Below are 20,647 nucleotides of genomic sequence, written 5' to 3'. Positions count from 1 at the left end.
GGCAGTCAGGAGGGGAAAAAACAGACTGGGAACTGGGTCCTAAGGCTGGCTCCAACTTTCCTATCCTTGGACCAGCAAGATGGAGGGAGTGACTGGTTCAGGAACCCTTGCCAGCCTCAGGAAATCCTGGAAGTCTGCTGTCTGTTAATAACCTGCATAGATCACTCCGAGGTGTTCACACTGATCCAAAAGGCAGGGGATTTCTTTTCCACAGTATGCTCTTACCAGCCACCAAGTGACAGAGCCACATGGACTAAGGACTAAATCAAGATATGCACAGGGTATATCAACCGTATCAAGGGAACAATGAACTTAAATACAAGGTCAAAAAAATCAGCAACAAATTCTACGATTCAGTACTGATATCAGATATAAGTTTCAAGGACAAATTTCTTTTCCAAGGCTTCTTCCAGTTTCATGAGGCTAGCATGAGGTGTGTACATTTGCCTGGGCCGGTCGATACTTCAGCCCATGCAGCAGATACCTGACACCTGCTCAGTCCATCTAGAAGAATTTGCGGTGGATGATGGGGGCGGGGAGGGGACACGGACAGAGTTCTCATACTTGCTGATCCACATCTGCTGGAAGGTAGACAGTGAGGCCAAGATGGAGCCATCAGTCCAGCCTGAGGATTTGCGCTAAGGGATGGTAATGATCTTAATTTTTGTTGTGCCAAGTGCTAGGGCTGTAATCTCCTTCTGCATCCTGTCAGCATTGCCTGAATACAGGGTGGTACCACCACATGTCATGAGGGAGTTGAAGGGAGTCTTATGGATGCCACAGGACTCCATGTCCAGGAAGGAAGGTTGAAAGAGTCCCGTCTGGACACCATAATCACTCATTGTTAACAGTGATTACCTGCCCATCAGGCAACTCATAGCTCTTCTCCAAGGAAGGGGAGGATGCAACAGTAGTCATTTCTTGCTCAAAATCCAGGGCAACATGGCAGAGCCCCTCCTTAATGTCACCTACAACTTCTGTCTCAGCTGTGGTAGTAAAGCTGTAGCCTGGCTCAGTCAGGATCTTATGAGGTATCATGAGGTCGTCTATCAGGTCCTGACCAACCAGGTCCAGACACAAGATAGTGCTGGTGGTGGATACAGATACAAATAAACAAGGGCCTAGTGATACATATTACCAGGTAAGTTCCAGGCCAGCCTAGAGTACAGAATACCCCATTTCAAACAAAACAAAACAAAACAGAAACAATGTGTGTATGTATGTATATATGTGTATAGACATATGCATACATTGTGCAACAGTTTGCTCAAACTGCAGTAGTGCCTCTGAATGCTTCCTAGGAGGGAAGAAGGAGGTGCAAGATCTAGGAGACTCAGGAAGTAAACAAAATTTTCAAGTCTAAGTAAGCTGCAACCTGTAAAATTCACAAGCCCCACCTCCAAATTATACAAGCAGTAAACTGTCCTGGCCTTAGCTGTCTGTCAGAGAGTGGGGGAATCTTCAGAAATGAAACTTGTGTGATTCTTCACCCATACTGAGGTTAATGGAAGCATGGCTAACGTGAGCACAGAGCACTGTTGATTTCATTCTGTGAATGCATCTCCCAGGAGCCAAGGCTGGCTGCCAACCTGTCGATCAGTCTGCCTCAGCCTGCCAAGGGCTGGGCAAGTCCTGCTAAGTTTCTTTTTTTGTTTGTTCTTAAAGACAGTCTTAGGGCTGGAGAGATGGCTCAGAGGTTAAGAGCACTGGCTGCTGTTCCAGAGGTCCTGAGTTCAATTCCCAGCATCCACATGGTGGCTCACAACCATCTGTAATGGGATTTGATTCACTCTCTTCTAGTGTGTCTCTGAAGACAGCTGTAGTGGACTCATATAAATAAAACAAGCCTGGCATGGTGGTGCACTTGAGAGGCAGAGGCAGGCAGATTTCTGATTTCAAGGCCAGCCTTGTCTACAGAGTGAGTTCCAGGACAGCCAGGGCTATACAGAGAAACCCTGTTTCATAAAACCAAAAAAAAAAAAAAAAAAGATAAAACAAAAAACCTTTAAAGACAGTCAGTCTTGGGGCTGGCGAGATGACTCAGTGCTAAGAGCACTGACTGCTCTATCAAAGGTCCTGCGTTCGAATCCCAGCAACCACATGGTGGTTCACAACCATCGTAATGAGACCTGACACCTTCTTCAGGCACATCTGAAGACAATTACAGTGTACTTATGTATAATAATAAATAAAAACTTAAAAAAAAAAAGATAGTCAGTCTTTCTGTGTAGCTAAGGCTGGCCTAGAATTCTATGTAGACCAAATTGATCTCGAATTTACTGAGATCCCCCTGCCTCAGTCTCCAGAGTGCTGGGATCAAAGGCATGTGCCGCCACGCCCAGCTAGATTTCGGGTTTTTGTTTTGTTTTGTTGTTTTTTTAATCAAAAGAGTTGTACATTCTGATAATCTGGAAAAGATTTCTCTACCAGCACCAAAAACGATAGTTAAAATAAATGCCCACGAACTAGCCGTCTCTGGAGGGTTAGGGTAAGCGAGATTAGGCATTTTGAAACAGAACCTTAACTGCCATCTGCAGGTTAATATTTTTCCCTTCTGGCATATTGTGGTAGGACTTTTTAGAGTTCACTAGCATATTTTTAAAATATGTTTTTTTTTATATCAGGCCGTTTTTAAACTTATCTCTCACCTTCCAAGAGGTGAAACAAGAGGGCAAGGGAGCCGACTCAGCGATTTCTGTCTCTACTAGCCGGGAGGCGTGGCCTCGAGGGTCTTGAGCGTTCGCACGTGGTCTAGACTCCACCCACTGGGCGGTGTTCGCCTCCTCCTCTTCCGCCCGCCAGGGGTCGCAGTTCTGCTCGAGCTGATTTTCCTCCTTGGTGTCGGTCGCTCTCGCGAGAGGAAGCACAAAGGCTGCCGGGAAGCATGCCCGGGCTGTAGGCCAACCCAAAATGGCAACCCTGGAAGAAGAATTCACGTTGTCTACTGGAGTCTTAGGCGCCGGGCCTGAGGGATTCCTAGGTGTAGAGCAGACTGACAAAGCCGACCAGTTCCTAGTGACGGACAGCGGCAGGACCGTCGTCCTTTACAAGGTGAGGACGGTGGGGCTGGCCGGCAGGTGTCTCGCCTCTGTCCGAAGCCGGGGGCGGGAGGCTTGAGTTTCTCACACTTGGGAAGGAAAGCCGGGAGCGGGCGTGACAGAGACCCGGGGTGCGACAGAGTCGGCGGGACGCCGCATGAGGTTCAGAAGTTGTTTGTCAGTAGTGAGGACCGGCGTATTTCCGAGTGACGTGCGGCGGTGTCTGGGTGCACATGGGATGAGCTGGGGACCTGTGCCTCCCCTTTCCCCGGGGACAGAGCCTGGCCGAGGGGACCACGTCTGTCACCCAGCAGCTTGCATGACACTGACAGGTTGAAAATGTGTGTTCTCCAGGACATCCTCCGCTCCTTGGGGTCCCGGGGGCGGGGTGAGTCGGATGGTGGGAAGAGGCAGGGATTTCTTGGTGTCCTAGAAAGATTGGACAGTTCTGCATCACACTGTGAAAGTCGCAGTCTCACCCGCTTTGCAGCCTGATTCCCGGCTCAACAAGCATACGTAGAGCCTTGTTATAGCAATCATCTACAAAGCACGTTTTTTAAGCTGGAGTTTTGAAGTTTGTTGTTGTTGTCGTCATTTTGGTTAGTATTTTGGGTTTTCGAAACAGGGTTTCTCTGTGTAGCCCTGGCTGTCCTGACTCTGTAAACCGAACTCATAGAGATGCATTGGAATTAAAGGCGTGTGCCACCACCACCAATGCCCCTGAACAGTTTCTTGTGTCATTAAAAAAGTTATCCATCTGCAAGGGCTGGAGAGAGTATTGGCTGCTCTTCCGGAGGACTGGGGTTCAATTCCCAGCACCCACATTGCAGCTCACAACTGTAACAACGGGATCTAACACCCTCACACAGACATACAAGCAAACAAAACACCAGTGTACGTAAAAACAACAGGAACAACCGAAAAACTAAGTTATTCAGGAAAAAAAAAGTTACCCAAGTGTTTTATTGTTTTGGGGACAGGTTGCCAACAATCCCCTATACTGTTGGTTTAAACTTCCCTTCAAACTTGGGGCTGTCTACTAATTTGGCAGTTTCTGCATAGGAATACAATAGTTGATGACAGTTAGGTGGACTTGCACCAACCTGATTTTCTCTACCTCTGTTCCACAAGTAATCAATTCTTTTTTTTTTTTTAATATTTATTTATTTATTATATGTAAGCACACTGTAGCTGTTTTCAGACACTCCAGAAGAGGGCATCAGATTTTTTGTTACAGATGGTTGCGAGCCACCATGTGGTTGCTGGGATTTGAACTCAGGACCTTTGGAAGAGCAGTCGGCGCTCTTAACTGCTGAGCCATCTCTCCAGCCCCCAATCAATTCATTTTTAATTGTATCATTGTTCATACAGAGTGTCTTGTATTAATTTTCATATTGTTAAGAGTTTTGGAGGATTTTTGTTTTGTTTTTGAGACAGGTCTGGCTTTGGGTTTTTGTTTGTTTGTTGTTGTTGTTTGAAACAGTTTCTCCCTGTGTATCTCTACCTGTCCTGAAACTCACTATATAGACCAGGCTGGCCTCTGGCTCCACCTTCCAAGTGCTGGGATCAAAGGCATGCAGAATTCCCTATCCTGTCTCAGCCTCCCAGTGCTAAGGATACAAGTGTGAACCATCACACCTAGTTAGAATTTAAAGATGACACTTGATCATCACAACTGCTAAGTGTGCAAATAGTGAAATGGTACATTGTTGTATAGACATCACCACAATCCACCTCCAAGGAACTCTTAATCTGTGCAAGTTCTGAGGGCTGTTGAGATGGCCCAGCTGGTAAAGGTACTTGTCACCAAGTCTAATGACCTGGATTCAATTCCCCAGATACATGTGCTAGAAGGAAAGGAACTGACTCCTGAAAACTGTCCTCTAGCCTCTGGGTTTATAAGTGTGTGTGCACACAAATAAATACATACATGTAATTAAAAATAATTAATATCTATCCACTCTAGAACTTGAGGTAAGAGAATTTTGGTTTTGAGGCCAGCCTAGACTACACAGAAAGACTAATAATTCCTCCCAGCCCCCAGCAGCTATCACTCTCTGTCAGCCTTCGTTATTTTAGTTTAGGTACGTCACAACGTTAGAAATCATATTCAGTGCTGTCATTCAAGGGCTGCTTTTTTTGTTTATTAAATCTAATTTTCTCTAACATCCGAAGCTAAATTCTTAAATTGTGTATTCTTTTGCCAGGTTTCTGACCAGAAACCGTTGGGCAGCTGGTCGGTGAAGCAAGGTCAGAGTATAACATGCCCTGCTGTGTGCAACTTTCAGACTGGAGAGTATATTATGGTACATGACCATAAGGTAAAATTGAAAACATGTTAATATGTGTAACATAAGCTGTATTACATGTATTGATTGTTCTTTCCATGTAAATAAGCAATGTAGTACTACTTAAACCATGTGCTTTTTTGATTTAAGGTTTTGAGAATATGGAATAATGATGACGTAAACGTGGATAAAGTATTCAAAGCTACAGTAAGTCTTTGGATTTTCTGACACTTTTAATTACTGCTGACATGAAATAACTCAACTTCATATTTTTTATATATCATATTGCCTCTGGGAAAGAAGCTCATGGTTGCAGTCAGTTTTTCTTCACAGATCTTGATAATTGTCTCAACTCATATGTTAATAGGTTAGAAAATACAGGTTATATTATCCCATAAAGACTGATTTAAACAGTTCTGAGTGGGGCTAGAAGATGGCTTTTTTGTTTGTTTGTTTGTTTTGTTTCTTTCAAGACAGGATTTCTTTGTGTAGCCCTGGCTATCCTGGAACTCACTCTGTAGACCAGGCTGGCCTCGAACTCAGAAATCTGCCTGCCTCTGCCTCCCGAGTGCTGGGATTAAAGGTGTGCGCCACCACCGCCCAGCTGGAAGATGGCTCTTTAGTTAAGAGCATTTGCTGCTCTCGTAGAGATTCAGTTCCCAGCACACACCCACTTAGAACTCCAATTCCAGACAGTCTTGATGCCTTCTCATTATGTACATGTGCTTGCATGCACATGATGCACACACATATACATAACTTTCTCAATATAAAAATGTGTTTGGAGTTTGAATGTTTGGTGTGTTTCTTGTGAGAATGTTTATTTTCTGTGACATTTTGTTTCTCCAGCCCCTGGGGCACACTGTTAATCCCAGTACCCAGGAGACAGAGACAGGCAGATCTCTGTGAGTTTAAGGTTAGCCTGGTCTACATAGGAAATTTCAGGCCAGCCAGAGCTACCAAGTAAGCCCTGTCTCAGTGAACTAATTTCTAGTTCTAAATGTCTTGACTCTATAATTAATAGCATTTGGGGCTGGAGAGGTGGCTTAGTGACTAAGAGCACTGGCTGCTCTTCCAGAGGACCCTGGTTCAATTCCCAGCTCCCACATGACAGTTCACACCTGTCTGTAACTCCAATTCCAGGGCTTCTGACACCCTCACACAGACACACATGCAAGTAAAACAAGTGAACATAGTAAAAAATAAGTTTTATAATTGATACATTTTAGAACCCCAAATGAGACTAATTCAAATCCAATATAATTGTTGCCTAGACTCATGAAACTTCAAACTGTGCTTTCTCCTAAAACCTGGAGAGGTTAGCTATTTCTCTCACCCTTTGTTAGCAGCAAGAGCCTTACCTATTATCTTACCAGCTCCTTGATGGTTTATCTTTGGTTTTGTTCTTGTTGCTTGTTTTATTTTGTGTGGTTGTTGTCACCGTCTGAGCACTGCATGTGGGTATGGTGATTAGCTCAGTGTTAGAATGAGAATGCTGGCCCAGCCTGTACAAGGCCCTATAGTAGTGCATCAGACAGACAGACCCAGGTTGGAGGCAAGCTATTCTCCCCCCCACCCCCCTTCTCTCTCTCAGACAGAATTTCACATGTAGCCCTGGCTGTCTTTGAACTTGATATGTAGACCAGGCTAGCCTTGAACTCACATAGATCTGCCTGCCTCCAGGAAGTCAATAGCTCAGGCTTTTGGATAGCAGGGAGAACAGGCAGATCCTCCAGGAACTAAAGGTGTGCACCCAAACATAAATGAGTCTTTTAATAAGTCTTTTAGGCTGGGTCTGATGGCACCTGCTGGTGATGTCAGCCACTTAGGAAGCTAAGGCACAGTAATGAATCCAAGGCTAGACAGCTAAGCTAGATACCTAAAAATGTCTGTATTGTATTATATGTTTATTCTTTTAGAGTAAAACTGAAAATATTTGGAACTTTTTTCCAGCTGTCAGCTGAAGTCCATAGAATCCACTCAGTACAAAGAACAGAACCCTTGGTGCTGTTCCGAGGAGGCGCTGCTCGTGGGCTAGAGGCCTTGCTTGTAGAGCCCCAGCAGAACATCGAATCTGTCATACCTGATGAGGAAGTGATCGTGTGAGTGCCAGTGCTTGCGTATGAATTTCCCAGCAGAAAATGTGCTCTGCGTTACCTTAGTACATTCTTTACTGTGCTACATAAAGAACTGTGGTATAGCTCAGTGGTAGAACCCTATCTATCATGTTAGAAGCCTAGAGTTAATCCCTGGAATCCAAAAAAAAAAAAAATACCCTAATTAAATCCCACTTATTGCTTATTACTAGACAAACAGAGGCAGTCAGATCTCTGAATTTGAGGCCAGCCTGATTTGCATAATAAGTTCTAGGCTGGCATTAAAATGTTAACAACTACAACAACATTTATGAGACACTGAGCAAAATTCTCAAGAACCTGTGAGCCTGTGGAAGGATAGTAAATGATGAGGAAATGTCCACAGCCCTGGTCAGAGGTCAGGGACCTGGATTGTCAGCTCTTTGTGAAGGAAATGGGTAATACTGGAAACCCAAACTCTTTGGTTCTGTCATGCTTACCAGCCAAGCTGCAGCCCTTTCCCCTGGAGAAAAGCATGTCTTTGTAGTAAGAGGTGATGGTGGTGCTGTAGCGCCTCTGGCTTTCCTGGGCTATGAAGGAATGCTGGGTAAATTGCTCATTCACCTGGTGGTGGGACCGTCCATGACATCACCATTCACTGGTGGCCTGGTAGAAAGTAATCTCAGAGCCAAGCCTTGTGCTGAGTGAGCGAGTGAGCACCCGATCTTGGACTGAGCACGTCTCAGGTGTGAACAGCTGTCATGGAGTGGGTGACCTTTGGGTTCTCGTCACCACTATGCCACATACCAGCAGTGCTGCCCTGTGCCTCATTGTCTGCTACTTATAGAAACGCTTCTACCGTTGTCCTAAGAACACAGGTCCCCAAAGTGATGATGACAGGGAGATAGAGGGCTCAATGTAAATGTTTGAAGGACTGCAGGCTCCTCTCACCCCACCTCGCTGTTTCCATCAGTGTCTGGGAAGTTTTACAACCTGTGCTGCCTGCACTGCTGTTACTGAAGTCAGGCCTCTCTTGTTCTGGCTCCAAAACACCATAATAGTTACCTAAGTAGAATTAATCAATAACATTTCTCAACTGATTTCATGTTTTCTAATTTTTCTTTCTTTCTTTAAAGGTGGTCAGAGGTTTTCATGTTATTTAAGCAACCAGTTTTAATTTTTATTACTGAAAATGTAAGTGACATCTTCAATTTCTGGTCTTTGTGGCATTTTTTTAAGTCACCTGTGTTATTTTCAAAGCTAAAATGTAATTTTGCTATTTCTCTTAGCTTGTTTCTTTTGTGAACACTAAAATGCTAGTTAAAACTGTTTCTATGCCTAAATTAAGGTTTTTTTTTTTTTAGAAGACTTAATTCAGTTTTTGGTATAAAACCCCCATTTGGTAGCAAGAGCTGGAGCCTATGTCCCCCAAATGGAGACTCCAGTGTGGATCTTCACAAGATGGGCAGTGGTTTCCTGATAGGGGACTTAGTGAACAGAGTCTCTTACCAGAGGTGGCCGTCAGTCTTGGAGATTGTATCAAAGATGGCCTTTCCAAAGTTGCCCAGGACCGGGCAGTGGTGGCGCACACCTTTAATCCGAGCACTTGGAAGGCAGAGGCAGGCGGATTTCTGAGTTCGAGGCCAGCCTGGTCTACAAAGTGAGTGCCAGGACAGCCAGGGCTACACAGAGAAACCCTGTCTCGAAAAAAAAACAAAAACAAAATTGCCCAGGGTATTTGGACAGAAGAGCAAAGAAATACCATTGCCTCTGGGGGCAGGGATAAGGCATATCAGCCCAGAGCCACAACAGCCTGTCATCTTACATGGGACAGTGTGAGGCTTGCAGGTCTTGATTCCCACTAGCCCTTCCACACACAGGGAAAATGGAAAGCATAGCCAAGGCAGTGGACCCTCAGATGTCAGTAACCACCTCCTTAGACCACTTCGCACCAAGTCTAACCTAAGCCTTGAAGCAGGCCTGCTGGCCAGCCCTGCTCTGCTCCTGTAGTGCTGTGACTTTTAGAACCTCATCCTTTAAGGATGCTCCAGGAAGTCAGTAACTCAGATTTCTGCATGGCAGGGAGAACAGGCAGATCCTCCAGGGACTTGATCTTCATGTCCTTGACTTCAAGTCCAACTTGGTGATGAGAATCGACTTCTCATCTTTGCTGTGTCTCCACAAGCCCCTCGGCCCTCAGACTGCTGCTGTGTGGCTCCCAGGGTCTGCTGCCCAGGGTTGCACAGCATATTATGTTTTACCAAGAAAGAAACTAAAGCAACATTTTTATCACATCTTAAATTTAACTGAAAACATGCCTATATTTATAGCATGCCCCTAATTCCAACACTTGGGAAAATGGGGCAGCAGAATAGAGACTTTGAGGTCAGCTTGGGCTATGTACTGAGACACGGTCTTAGAAGACAAGGGGTGGAATATAGCTCAGTGGCACAACTGCTTACCAAGCACAGCACTTCTGCAGTCCTGGTGGCTGGAACTCACATGGAGACCAGGCTTGCTAGGAATTTGCTACATTTTTCTTCTCTTTGCCTCCTAAGTACTGGGATTACAGGGATGTGCCATCACACCCAGCAGTTTTTAAGTATTTATTGAAGTAATTAGAATAGAGCAATAACTTCTAGGATTTTGTTTGTTTGTTATGTATATGAGTGCACTGTAGCTGTCTTCAGACACACCAGAAGACATCAGATCCCATTATAGATGATTGTGAACCACCCTGTGGTTGCTGGGAATTAAACTCAGGATCTCTGGAAGAGCAGTCAGTGTTCTTAACTGCTGAGCCATCTTTCCAGCCCTAACTTCTAGTTTTAATAGTTATTTGAAGTGGGGGATGTTTGTAAAATAAATTTTTTTTTCTTGCAGCATGGTCATTATTATGCTTATGTACGATTATGCAAATCACACAGCTTAAGCAAATACACACTCTTACTTGAAAAAGAAGAAAAATCTGTTAAACCAAATTTTACTGCACGTGTGGATGGGAAATTCATCTCCCTGGTGTCGCTAAGTAAGTCTTTAATACCACAGGTGGTAAATGGAGGCAGTCAGAAGGTCTTCCATGAGGCAGAGTCTTAAGCTTTCTGCAGCTTTCTCCCATAGCCATTTCAAAGGACTTTCAGGCTTACCATAAACAACAGCAAATAATGCAGTGCCTATAAACAAGAAAATTCACATAGCTAAGGTCACATCGCTAAGGGTGCCTGACTTTATGTGGTGCTGGGGATTAAAGTGAAGGCCTTGTGCATAGAAGGCAAGCAGTTTTACCCATGGAGTCACACCTCCAGTGTGTTGCCGCAACACTCACACGTTTATTTGGCATTACTTACTGTGTGTTATGTGCGTGTGCCTTGGTTCTCATTTCAGACCAGAGAACAACTTATAGTTCTCTCCCTCCATCATAGGGGCTCCAGTGATCACAGGTTTCTAACCATGTTACTGACCCCATTTATAAAAAGAAATTTAATATATTTATTGAGGGAAAGAAAGGAGTGATATAGTTGTCCAGTATTCTAATTGGGTAATTTATGGACTTGTAGTCTTAGAAACCTTCAAATACATTTTTAGAAACCCCCTAACACGTTTAACTTGACAGATACAGACTGTCCTTTCCCCATTACTGAATGTCAACTACTTGCTCCCAACAGGCTCTGATGGGTGTATATATGAAACCTTGATACCAATATATTCAAGTGACACAGAACAAAACCAGAGGTTAGTTAGAGCATTGATGCTCAAGTCAGTTGTGTCTGGCGGTGTTCGAAATGGTGTTGCCCTCACCATCCTGGATCAAGACCACATAGCTGTCCTGGGACCTCCACTTTCAGCTTCTAAGGGTAATTGCAATTGCTTAATCAATTTTAGCTTTTAGCCTCTAGTTTCTAGCCTCTCTGTTCTCAACAGAATCTTACTATGTAACCTAGGTTGGCCTTGATCTCAGGATCATCCTACCCCAGCTTCCCAGGCACTAGGACCGCAGTGTGTACCACCATGCCCAGTGCCATCTCCCAGTACACGAACTCCATCTGTGTAGGTCTTCCTTAGTGTCTACTAGCAAGCAGTACCTCCTAGTTTTTACTGTACCGTCAGTTGTTTGTCTCCTTTAAACACTTATATGTTTCCTTCTCAGAGCTTCTCTTTCTAAGCTATAGAAACACAGTTGATTTTCTGTGTTATTCTTACCCTGCAACTTTGCTAAGTGTTATTTATTTTGTACTGTTAGTACATGCTTCTGTGTGTTTGTGTGTGTACATACATGTATATGCCTGTGTGTGCTGGCTTTGGCCTCAGGGTAACATGGGCCCACAAGAGGGTTAGGACTTCTTCTATATTCTAAAATAATTTGGTGCTGATTTTATGATTGCTGGGATTCAATGGTGAGGTCATCTGGTCCTAGACTTCCTTCTTGAATGTTGTTTTAATTACAGACTCAGATCTGCTATCTTGAACTTTGTGGGGCTTTTCCACTCTCTACCTGCCTTGTGCCTCATCTGTTTGAATTCTTGGGGCAGCCACTCTTTTGTATACATCAAGCAAACTTGTGTGTTTCCCTCTGCCTCCTTCCTTCATGCCAGAATAGCTTGTGTTTCTGTTTAGGTCTGTTTCTGAACTTCTGTAAATTATATTATAGAGTGCCTCTCCATATGGAACATAAAGTTTCAAACATTACAGACGTCAAAAGAGCTGCCACAAGGAACCAGTGGGCAGGTAAGTCTGACTTTTTTTTCTTGTTTGTTTGTTGGGTTTGGGTTTGGTTTCTCTGTTTTGTTGGGGTTTGAGTTTGGGTCTTTGCTTGAGGTAAGATGTTGCTGTGTAGCCTAGCATAGCCTCAAATTTGCAATTCTCCTGCCTCCACCTCCCCAGTACCGGAATTATTATAGACATGTGCCATCGTTCTCTTAGTTATTTGTTTTAGTTAGTTAGTTCTATTAAGTTTCTTTCCTCTGAGGAAAACTAGAATTACAGTTGATTTTGTTACCTAAGAGCTTACATTTGATTGGGTTTTTGTTTTAAAAAAGAATGAACCTATGTGTCCATCAATGACTGAATGGATGAAGACAATGTAGAATATATACATAATGGAACTTGGGTCATAAAGAAGAATCACATTTGTAGGAAAAGTATATGAAAATTTTAGAAATCAGGATTTTCTTTTTTTTTGGTTTTTTTGAGACAGGGTTTCTCTGTATACCTCTGGCTGTCCTGGAACTCACTCTGTAGACCAGGCTGGCCTCAAACTCAGAAATCCGGCTGCCTCTGCCTCCTGAGTGCTGGAATTAAAGGCGTGTGCCTCCACGCCCAGTTTAGGATTTTCTTTATTTCTTTTTCTTTTGGGGGGGGGGGGTAATTGAGACAGGGTTTCTCTGTGTAGCCCTGGAACTCACTTTGTAGACCAGGCTGGCCTCGAACTCAGAAATCAGCCTGCCTCTGCCTCCCAAGTGCTGGGATTAAAGGCGTGCGCTACCATGCTTGGCTAGGATTTTCTTTCATTGCTGGATCTAGACTTAAATTTGTCTGAGATATGAGTGTGGAGCAGGGTCATGGGAAGATGAGACTGGCAGCAGTGAGTGGACAGTAATGGAAAGTAAGGGCAGGGGCTTGTGAGTGTATGTGCAACAGTCAGACTTTAGAAAAATGGATGCTTATTTTCTTTCAGCTCTGGTATCATGGGGAAGTACTATTCATGCTACATGGAAAAAGTCTAACTGTGATTCCATACAAGTGTGAAGAATCGTCTCTAGCAGGCGCTCTTGGAAAACTCAAGCACACACAAGAGTCAGGTAGAACCCTCTCTACTTTCTTAGATCATTTTATTGGCTCCTGGTTCCTTTTTTCTTTGGGTTTTTCTAGACATAGTTTCTCTGTATAGTCCTTACTCTCCTGGAACTTCACTCTGCAGACCAAGCTGGCTTCTAACTCAGATCTGCCTGCCTCTGCCTCCCAGGCGTTGGAACTAAAGGCGTGCACCTCCACCTCTTGGCTTAGACCTCTCTTAAATTGTGCATAAATGGTTTTCCTTTGCTGTTCATTGCTTTGATGATATTAGATCAAAATAATCCAGTAATTTTATGTTTTGTATTTCCTTAGGCACTCATTCTGTGCCCCACTTTGTAAACTGGGAAACATGTTCAGGATATGAACTTGGGTCCTCCGGTGCAGAGCAGTCAAGAACTGTAAGTTCAGTAGTGGGATGAGAAATGTTAGTGCGAATGTAAAAAAAAAAAAAAACAAGGAAAAGCTGTATTATTGTAAATGTTCCTGTGTGTTTCTTTTGTTTGTTTGTTTTTGTTTTTTCGAGACAGGGTTTCTCTGTGTAGCCCTGGCTGTCCTGGAACTCACTCTGTAAACCAGGCTGGCCTCGAACTCAGAAATCCGCCTGCCTCTGCCTCCCGAGAGTGCTGGGATTAAAGCTGTCAGCTACATCTTGATTTTTAATAACGGCTTCAGCATTGTAACTGTACAGCTTTTACCCAAACTGATACTTGGCAACTCTAGATGTTAATTTTTTTTAAATAGTTATTTATTTTATGTTCATGTGCCCAAGTATATACGTGCTCCACCAGGCAAGGGGAGGAGAGTCAGATGCCCTGAACTAGAGTTGTAGGTAGTTGTGAACTGCCACGTCGGTACTGGAAACCAAACTGAGGTTCTCTGCAAGTACAACAGATGTTCTCAGTGGGGCTCTCTCCAGCCCCAGTATATGTTAGTATTAAAGGATGTGTGTGATATCAACTAAGTCCCAAGTAGAAAATATGCCAGTGTGCAATTAGCAGTAATATCTTCCTGAGTGTAGAGGTGTCCAGATAAAAAAAAACAAAACAAAACCACTAAAACCAAAGCTGGATGTGATTCAAGCCTCTAAGTCCAGCACTTAGGCTGAGTGAGGAGGGTTGCGGGTTTGAGGGCAGTCTGGGCCTAGTGAGGTCCAGTCCAGCCTAAGTTACAAACAAAAAACAATGAGCTTAATTTTAGATTTTTAATAAAAGCACTTTATTTATAAATAAATCTTGTTTTTAAAAAATATTGTATTGAAGCTGGAGAGCTGGCTCAGCAGTTAAGAGTTCTTGCTGCTCTTGCAGAGGGCCTAAATATAGGTTCAGTACTGATTGAGACAGCTCACAGCTGCCTATAACTCCAGTGTCCTCTTGTAGCCTTCTCCGGTACCTGCGTTCACACACACACCCCAGGGAGACGCACATTGGCCTGTGCGGGAAGAAAATCTTAAGAGGAGGTCTGCTCTTCAGAAGCCCAAGTTCAGTTTCCAGCAACGACAAGGTGGCACACAACCATCTATAATGAGATCTGGTGCCCTCTTCTGGCCTTCAGGCAGAACTCTATGTATAATAAATAAATCTTTTTAAAAAAGAAACAAAAGAGAAAATATTGGGGCTAGAGGGGTGACTGAGTGGTTAAGAGTACTGGCTGCTCTTATAAAAGACCAGGTGTTGCTCCTAGCATCCACATAGCAGCCCAGAGTTCAGGGATCCAACCCCCTCTTCTGGCCTCCATTGTGGCCTGCACTGAACATGCTAAACATGCTACACATGCACACATGCTACACATGCACACATGAAGGCAAAATACTCTTGCACAAAAAATAAAAATAGCTGGACATGGTGACACATCCCAGCCCTTGGAAGGTAGAGGCAGGTAGATATCTTAAGTTTGAGTCAAGCCACGCACTTCATAGTGCGTTTCAGGACACCCAGAACTATAGAGAGAGAGACTCTGAGTCCCAAGGGAAAACAAATATAATTTTTAAATAATAAATCCTGAATATGTATTTTCTAAGTATATGATCATACCTAGTATTCTAATCTGTTTCATAGTCTTGATGTTTTGATAGGTCTTTTGCATTTTTAGAAAACCTAACAAATTTATTTACTTACAGCTTAGGAGAAAAAAAGTTGAAACAAATTTACAGCCAGAAGTTCCAGGATTCAAACAACTTTTATCAATAATAAAGGTAATTCTGTTTGTTTGGTTTTGTTTGTTTGTTTCGTTGGTTGTTTTTTTTTTGAGACAGGGTTTCTTTGTGTGGCCCTGGCTGTCCTGGAACTCACTCTGTAGACCAGACTGGTCTCGAACTCAGAAATCTGCCTGCCTCTGCATTCCAAGTGCAGGGATTAAAGGCGTGAGTGAGCCACTACTGCCCGGCCCGGCTTGTTTGGATTTGTTGTTGTTGTTGTTTGGTTTGGTTTGGTTTTTGGTTTTTTGTTTCCAAGACAGGATTTCTCTGGGTAGCCTTGACTGTCCTGGAACTTGCTATGTAGACCAGGCTGACCTCGAACTCAAGAGATCTGCCTGCCTCTGCCTTCTGAATGCTGGGATTAAAGGCATATGCTATCACTGCCTACTTAATAAAGGAGAATTTTTTAAAAAGAAAGCTAGAAATGGGGCTGGTGAGATGGTTCAGTTGGTAAAGGCACTTGTCCTGCAGCCCTGGTGGCCAAGTTTGATCCCTGGGACCCATACAGAGGTGGACTGAAAGAACTCAATGTGTATGCTCATTAAGTATATGAGTGCACAGCACCAGAGTGCCTGGGAAGTTAAGTAAGCTACAGTGTAGATTTTAGGCACTGAACCCAGATCATATGCACAAACAAGTGCTCTTAACAGCTGAGTTATCTCTCCAGTGCCATCCTTCATGTTCTAATGTTTATTGTTAGCTATGGTGAACATTTGCATTTTAACTTTGTCAGAGTGGTCACCAAACTTTGCCTTATTTGACTCTATTATCTGATAAAATTAGTGATGTGCTGTTGTGCTCTTCCTGTATGTGAGAGTCCACATGGTGTTTGTAATGTAGTCTGAGTAACTGGGTTTATAAACCCTTAGATTTCTCCTCCTCTGTAGTGTGTATGTGTGTGTGTTGTACAATTTGTCAACTTGCTTGAGTGGGTTACATGAATATTCATGTTTTCTTTTTTTTTTTTTTTTTTAAGTTCAGACTGATATTTCTTAATGTCTCAGGCTAAATTGTTTAATTCTGCCCTTTCAGAAAGATTCAGAAAAGCACATTGAAGTAGAACTCCGTAAGTTTTTGGCGAAGTCAACACCTGCCTTTCATACTATAATTGGAGACTTAGTAGCAGGGCTTGTGGGAAGATGTAAAGCCGAGCCATCGTTTTACCCCCGGAACTGTCTGACACAGCTCATCCAAACACACGTGCTTTCCTACAGGTGGGTGTGGGTGTCTCCTGCTTCAGACTTAGCCTTTTTTTTTTTTTAATCTTGTTGTTTGTACTTGTAGGTTTTTGTTTTATTTTATTTGGTTCTTGGGAGGTACCTCAGCAAGTGAAGTATGAGGACTGGAGTTTGGCCTCCCTGCGCTCCCATAAAATTATGGTGGGGTATGGCAGCCCACCTGCAATCTTAGTGTATGAGAGATAAAAATAGGACTAGCCAAAATTTCAATCTCTAGGTTCAGTGGAAGACCCTGCCTCTTTTTCTTTTTTTTTCCTTGAAAGTATTTTACTTCAGATTGAAAAATTAACAGCCTGCACGCTGCTCATTCCAGATACATAGTATTCACGAATACAATGCTGGTCATCTGGGGAATGTATACACACCTCAATTCTCCTTCATGCTTTTTCTTTTAGAAAGATACTGTGTACCAAAAAGAAACATCAGCAGTACAGGAAAAACTATTTTCCCAATAAATTTACGAAAACCTAAGATTCCCAGTGGAATCAAGATTATCTTCCCGCTACCACCACCTTAATATAATCACATGCTTATTGGACACTAATAACCCACTTAAGAGTAAATTTACTTTCAACAATGAGGGTGATTCTTTGAGACCCTGCCTCTTATAAGGTGAAGAGCAGTAGAGGAAGCCACTCAGTATCACTCTGGAGCCTCCACAGACTCGGGCACACACTTCTATGAACATCCACTCATAAGTGATCATGTACAAATTAACACCACTCACATAGCTCACCAGAGATTGCTGCCTGGACATGATAGTAGTCTCAGTTCCTTTCCTGTTGCTGTGATGACATGGGCTTCACCACATAGACCTCTCCATACCTTCACAGCTTCGCACAGTGGGTTTGTGAGTCCTCTTTATAGAGACTTCAATCCCACCATACATTGCCTGCCTCAGTTTCCACATCTTTGCCCTCAGACTATTACTGCAATGATAATGCTGCTGAGTTCAAGAAATGGCTCAGACCACTGCCATATCAGCTCATTTGTGCAGGCCCTAGGGAAACATTTTGCTGGGCAGTTGGATTTGAGGAGCAGGGAACTCCTTCAGTGTAGACTTCTTTAAATGACTCTGAATATTCACTAGATAAGGGATGATGTTCTGCTCTTGGGACAGCTTTCCTGTTGTCCATTCTAGCTTAAACGGTTTCTAGTTAAGGGTGTTGATCTCTTTAATAGTTACAGGTGGTCTCTCAGTATCAAACTAAATGACCTCTTGAAATTTCCTCTATGAAACAAACTGATCTGTTATTGCTCAGCTCAACTTCATGTATGTTCTCAGGGTATGGACAGAGGAAAGCCAGATTCTTGATTCGATACCACACAAGTGGCCCATAGCCCAGTCCCCTAAGCATCCTTGGTCCACTGTTCAGATCTCTTCCACCTGAATGGCCTCCCGAACTTTGCTTTCAGCATTTAACTGCTTTTTGAACCTGAAAGAAAGACATTAAGACAATGTTGAGATATGTGCCTGTAAGCCCAGCACTTAGTAGGTCAGAGCAGAGAGATTGAGTTTGAGGTCAGCCTGGACTACATAGTGATTCTTCTTTAAAAAACAAAACAAAAGCAAAAAACACTGGGGCTGGAAATAACTTGCTTGTCTTGCAAAGGACCTGGATTTATTTTCTCGGGACCTGCTTGGTACCAAGGGATCCAGGCTCTCCTCTGACTTTCAGAGACACCAGGCACATGTGTGGTACACAGACATACATACAGGCAAAACAATCATAAAATAAACTTTTTTTGTTGTAATTTACTAATGATTTTTTAAATATAAAATTGTAGTAATTGTATTACTTCTGGTCTCAGCTTATGCCCTGACTTGATGGAGATTGCCCTAGAGCACACAGATGTGCAGATGTTACAGCTGTGTCTACAGCAGTTCCCTGACATTCCTGAGTCCACCACCTGTGCTTGCTTAAAACTTTTCTTGAGGTAAGTTAGATCCTGTGCTTTCAGTCCCTTGACATCATTTAAGTCTGATTTCTGAGGTGTTGGATGCTTGGATTAGAAAATGAATTTACAGAAGTTTCGAATTGTGAGAAGAATTAACTCTTGCTTTCAATTAACATCATAGCGTTGGTGATGACTGTCTTCGAGACAGTAATATCAACATGGAGTCAGTTTTTGATTATAGTGATTCCACACAAGATGAGAAAAAGGAAATGGAAGAGCAAATTGAAATTGTTCAGAATGGCTTTGGACCTGAAGATGGGAACTGCAGTGAAGATAGTCAGCAGTTAAATGATAAGCCTGCAGACACAGCACACGAGCCCGGCTCCTTCCCTGTGACCTCATGTCCTGTGGCACCAAAGCGAGCAGCTCTGCTGTATCCTTCCAAATCATTTCCACTGCACTGTGTCCATCAGGGACATATGCTAAGCAGAAACTAAGGCGTGGTTAAATTGTTTTTCCTGTGTGTTTTTCAGTATTTACAAGAAATGCATTATAGTCAATGCTGCCTTCAATTATTAAATCTGTTCACTTGTGTGAGCTCGCTCTCTCTCTCTCTCTCTTTCTCTCTCTCTCTCTCTCTTGTGTGTGTATGTGTGTGTGTGTGTGTGTGTGTGTATGTGTGTGTGTGTGTGTGTGTGTGTGTGTGTGTGTGTGTGTGTGTGTAGGTGAATTACACCCATGATCATATGCATACCTGGCAAACATACTACCTCAGAGCTGCTTTCCTTTGCCATTTTTTTTAAGATTTATTTATTTTATGCATATGAGTACACCACCATTACTTTCTTCAGACACATCAGAAGAGGGCACCAGACCCCATTACAGATGGTTGTGAGCCACCATGTGGTTGCTGGGAATTGAACTCAGGACCTCTGGAAGAACAGTCTGTGCTCTTAACCACTGAGCTATCTCTCCAGCCCCCCTTGCCATTTTTATCTGTTTTCTTTGGGGAGTCTTTTGTTGATTCTTCTGGCTTAATTTTGTTCTGACATGTGTCCTATGGCTCATGTAGCCAAGAACAGCCTTGGCTTGGGAGGCAGGGGCAGGTGAATTTCTGAGTTCCAGGCTAGCCTGGTCTACAAAGTGAGTTCCAGGACAACCAGGGCTACACAGAGAAACCCTGTCTCGAAAAGATCAAAAAAAAAAAAAAGAATTGCCGAATGAATATTCAGGGCCAGCCTAGTCTAGAGTATCCATAAAAGAGAGGGAAAGAAAAGAACAAAGGAGCCACACAACTTTCCCCGCAACTGCCAGCTTGTGCGGAAGCAGAAGCTCTGGTGCGTTCAAGATTTGGCGTCCCCTGTAATCCACCGCCATGGCCGAGGAAGGCATAGGTGCTGGACGTCAACATTACAAGAGGTGCTGAAGAACGCCCTCATCCACGATGGCCTAGCACATGGCATACACAAAGCTGCCAAAGCCTTAGACAAGCACCAAGCCCATCTCTCTGTGCTTGCATCCAACTGTATGTCAACCTGGTGGAGGCACTTTGTGCTGAGCACCAAATCAACCTGATAAAGGCTGATGACAACAAGAAACTAGGGGAATGGGTATGCCTCTGTAAAATCAATCAAGAGGAGAAACCACGGAAGGTGGTTGGTTGCAGTTGCACAGTGGTTAAGGACTATGGCAAAGAATCTCAGGCCAAGGATGTCATTTAATTATTTCAAATGCAAGAAATAATTAAATTTTGGCTCAACAAGTGGGGGGCACACAAGCTGTAGTAATGTACAAGCTTCATTGATTCTGTGAAAGCATTGTTTACGAGTGCGCAGCATCCCTGAGCTCTGACAGCAGCAGAGTATTGACCTCTCCCAGACCATGAGAAGGAACTGTCTCCACCAGAGCAGCCTTCCCTCTACTGACGAGTTTCCTTAACTCCCGAGTAGAAATGCAGTCCTTCATTCCGCATACAGTGAGCCCTTCCTCCTGCCGCACTTGAAGGACATCCCTGCGAAGCATGTCACGGTAAGTGCCCTGCACATCTAGTGCATTTTATCTGGGCTGGGTTGTGCTGCTTAGATCTGAGCATCTGATAGGCCATCCTGGACACTGCAGGATG

The 20,647-nt window shown here is 43.5% G+C and overlaps 1 protein-coding gene, 1 long non-coding RNA gene and 2 pseudogenes across 5 annotated transcripts in view; 1 reads left to right on the top strand and 3 right to left on the bottom strand.

The window, feature by feature from the left end:
- Gm39425 overlaps positions 1-2,841 on the bottom strand; it is a 21,063-nt gene extending 18,222 nt beyond the window's left edge. Inside the window, exon 1 of the long non-coding RNA XR_880257.3 lies at positions 2,649-2,841. This is a non-coding gene — a long non-coding RNA (predicted gene, 39425). The remainder of the gene's footprint in view (positions 1-2,648) is intronic.
- On the bottom strand, positions 271-1,083 carry Gm11718 (predicted gene 11718; annotated as a pseudogene).
- The window catches only part of Nol11 (nucleolar protein 11), a 22,731-nt gene continuing 4,870 nt past the window's right edge, over positions 2,787-20,647 (top strand). The window contains exons 1-15 of one of the 4 annotated variants that reach the window (NR_156439.1): positions 2,787-3,051; positions 5,246-5,359; positions 5,477-5,533; positions 7,280-7,428; positions 8,538-8,595; positions 10,285-10,429; positions 11,067-11,255; positions 12,050-12,126; positions 13,076-13,199; positions 13,507-13,592; positions 15,311-15,385; positions 16,421-16,602; positions 18,439-18,564; positions 18,707-18,958; positions 20,483-20,553. Coding sequence is in view for 3 of the 4 variants with exons in the window: in NM_133702.3 (NP_598463.2) it covers positions 2,911-3,051; positions 5,246-5,359; positions 5,477-5,533; positions 7,280-7,428; positions 8,538-8,595; positions 10,285-10,429; positions 11,067-11,255; positions 12,050-12,126; positions 13,076-13,199; positions 13,507-13,592; positions 15,311-15,385; positions 16,421-16,602; positions 18,439-18,564; positions 18,707-18,958; positions 20,475-20,553 (1,854 nt within the window). In the remaining variant the exon portion in view is untranslated. Of the gene's footprint in view, positions 3,052-5,245; positions 5,360-5,476; positions 5,534-7,279; positions 7,429-8,537; positions 8,596-10,284; positions 10,430-11,066; positions 11,256-12,049; positions 12,127-13,075; positions 13,200-13,506; positions 13,593-15,310; positions 15,386-16,420; positions 16,603-18,438; positions 18,565-18,706; positions 18,959-20,474; positions 20,554-20,647 lie in introns of all 4 variants that reach the window. The other 3 variants (NM_001161329.2, NM_133702.3, NM_001363078.1) reach the window with 3 other exon arrangements.
- On the bottom strand, positions 8,803-9,605 carry Gm18096 (predicted gene, 18096; annotated as a pseudogene).

Source organism: Mus musculus, chromosome 11 (assembly GCF_000001635.26).
Source record: "Mus musculus strain C57BL/6J chromosome 11, GRCm38.p6 C57BL/6J".
In the NCBI taxonomy this organism is placed as follows: domain Eukaryota; kingdom Metazoa; phylum Chordata; class Mammalia; order Rodentia; family Muridae; genus Mus; species Mus musculus.
Note: the sequence above shows the minus strand (reverse complement) of the source record. Positions and strands in the feature narration are given on the sequence as shown.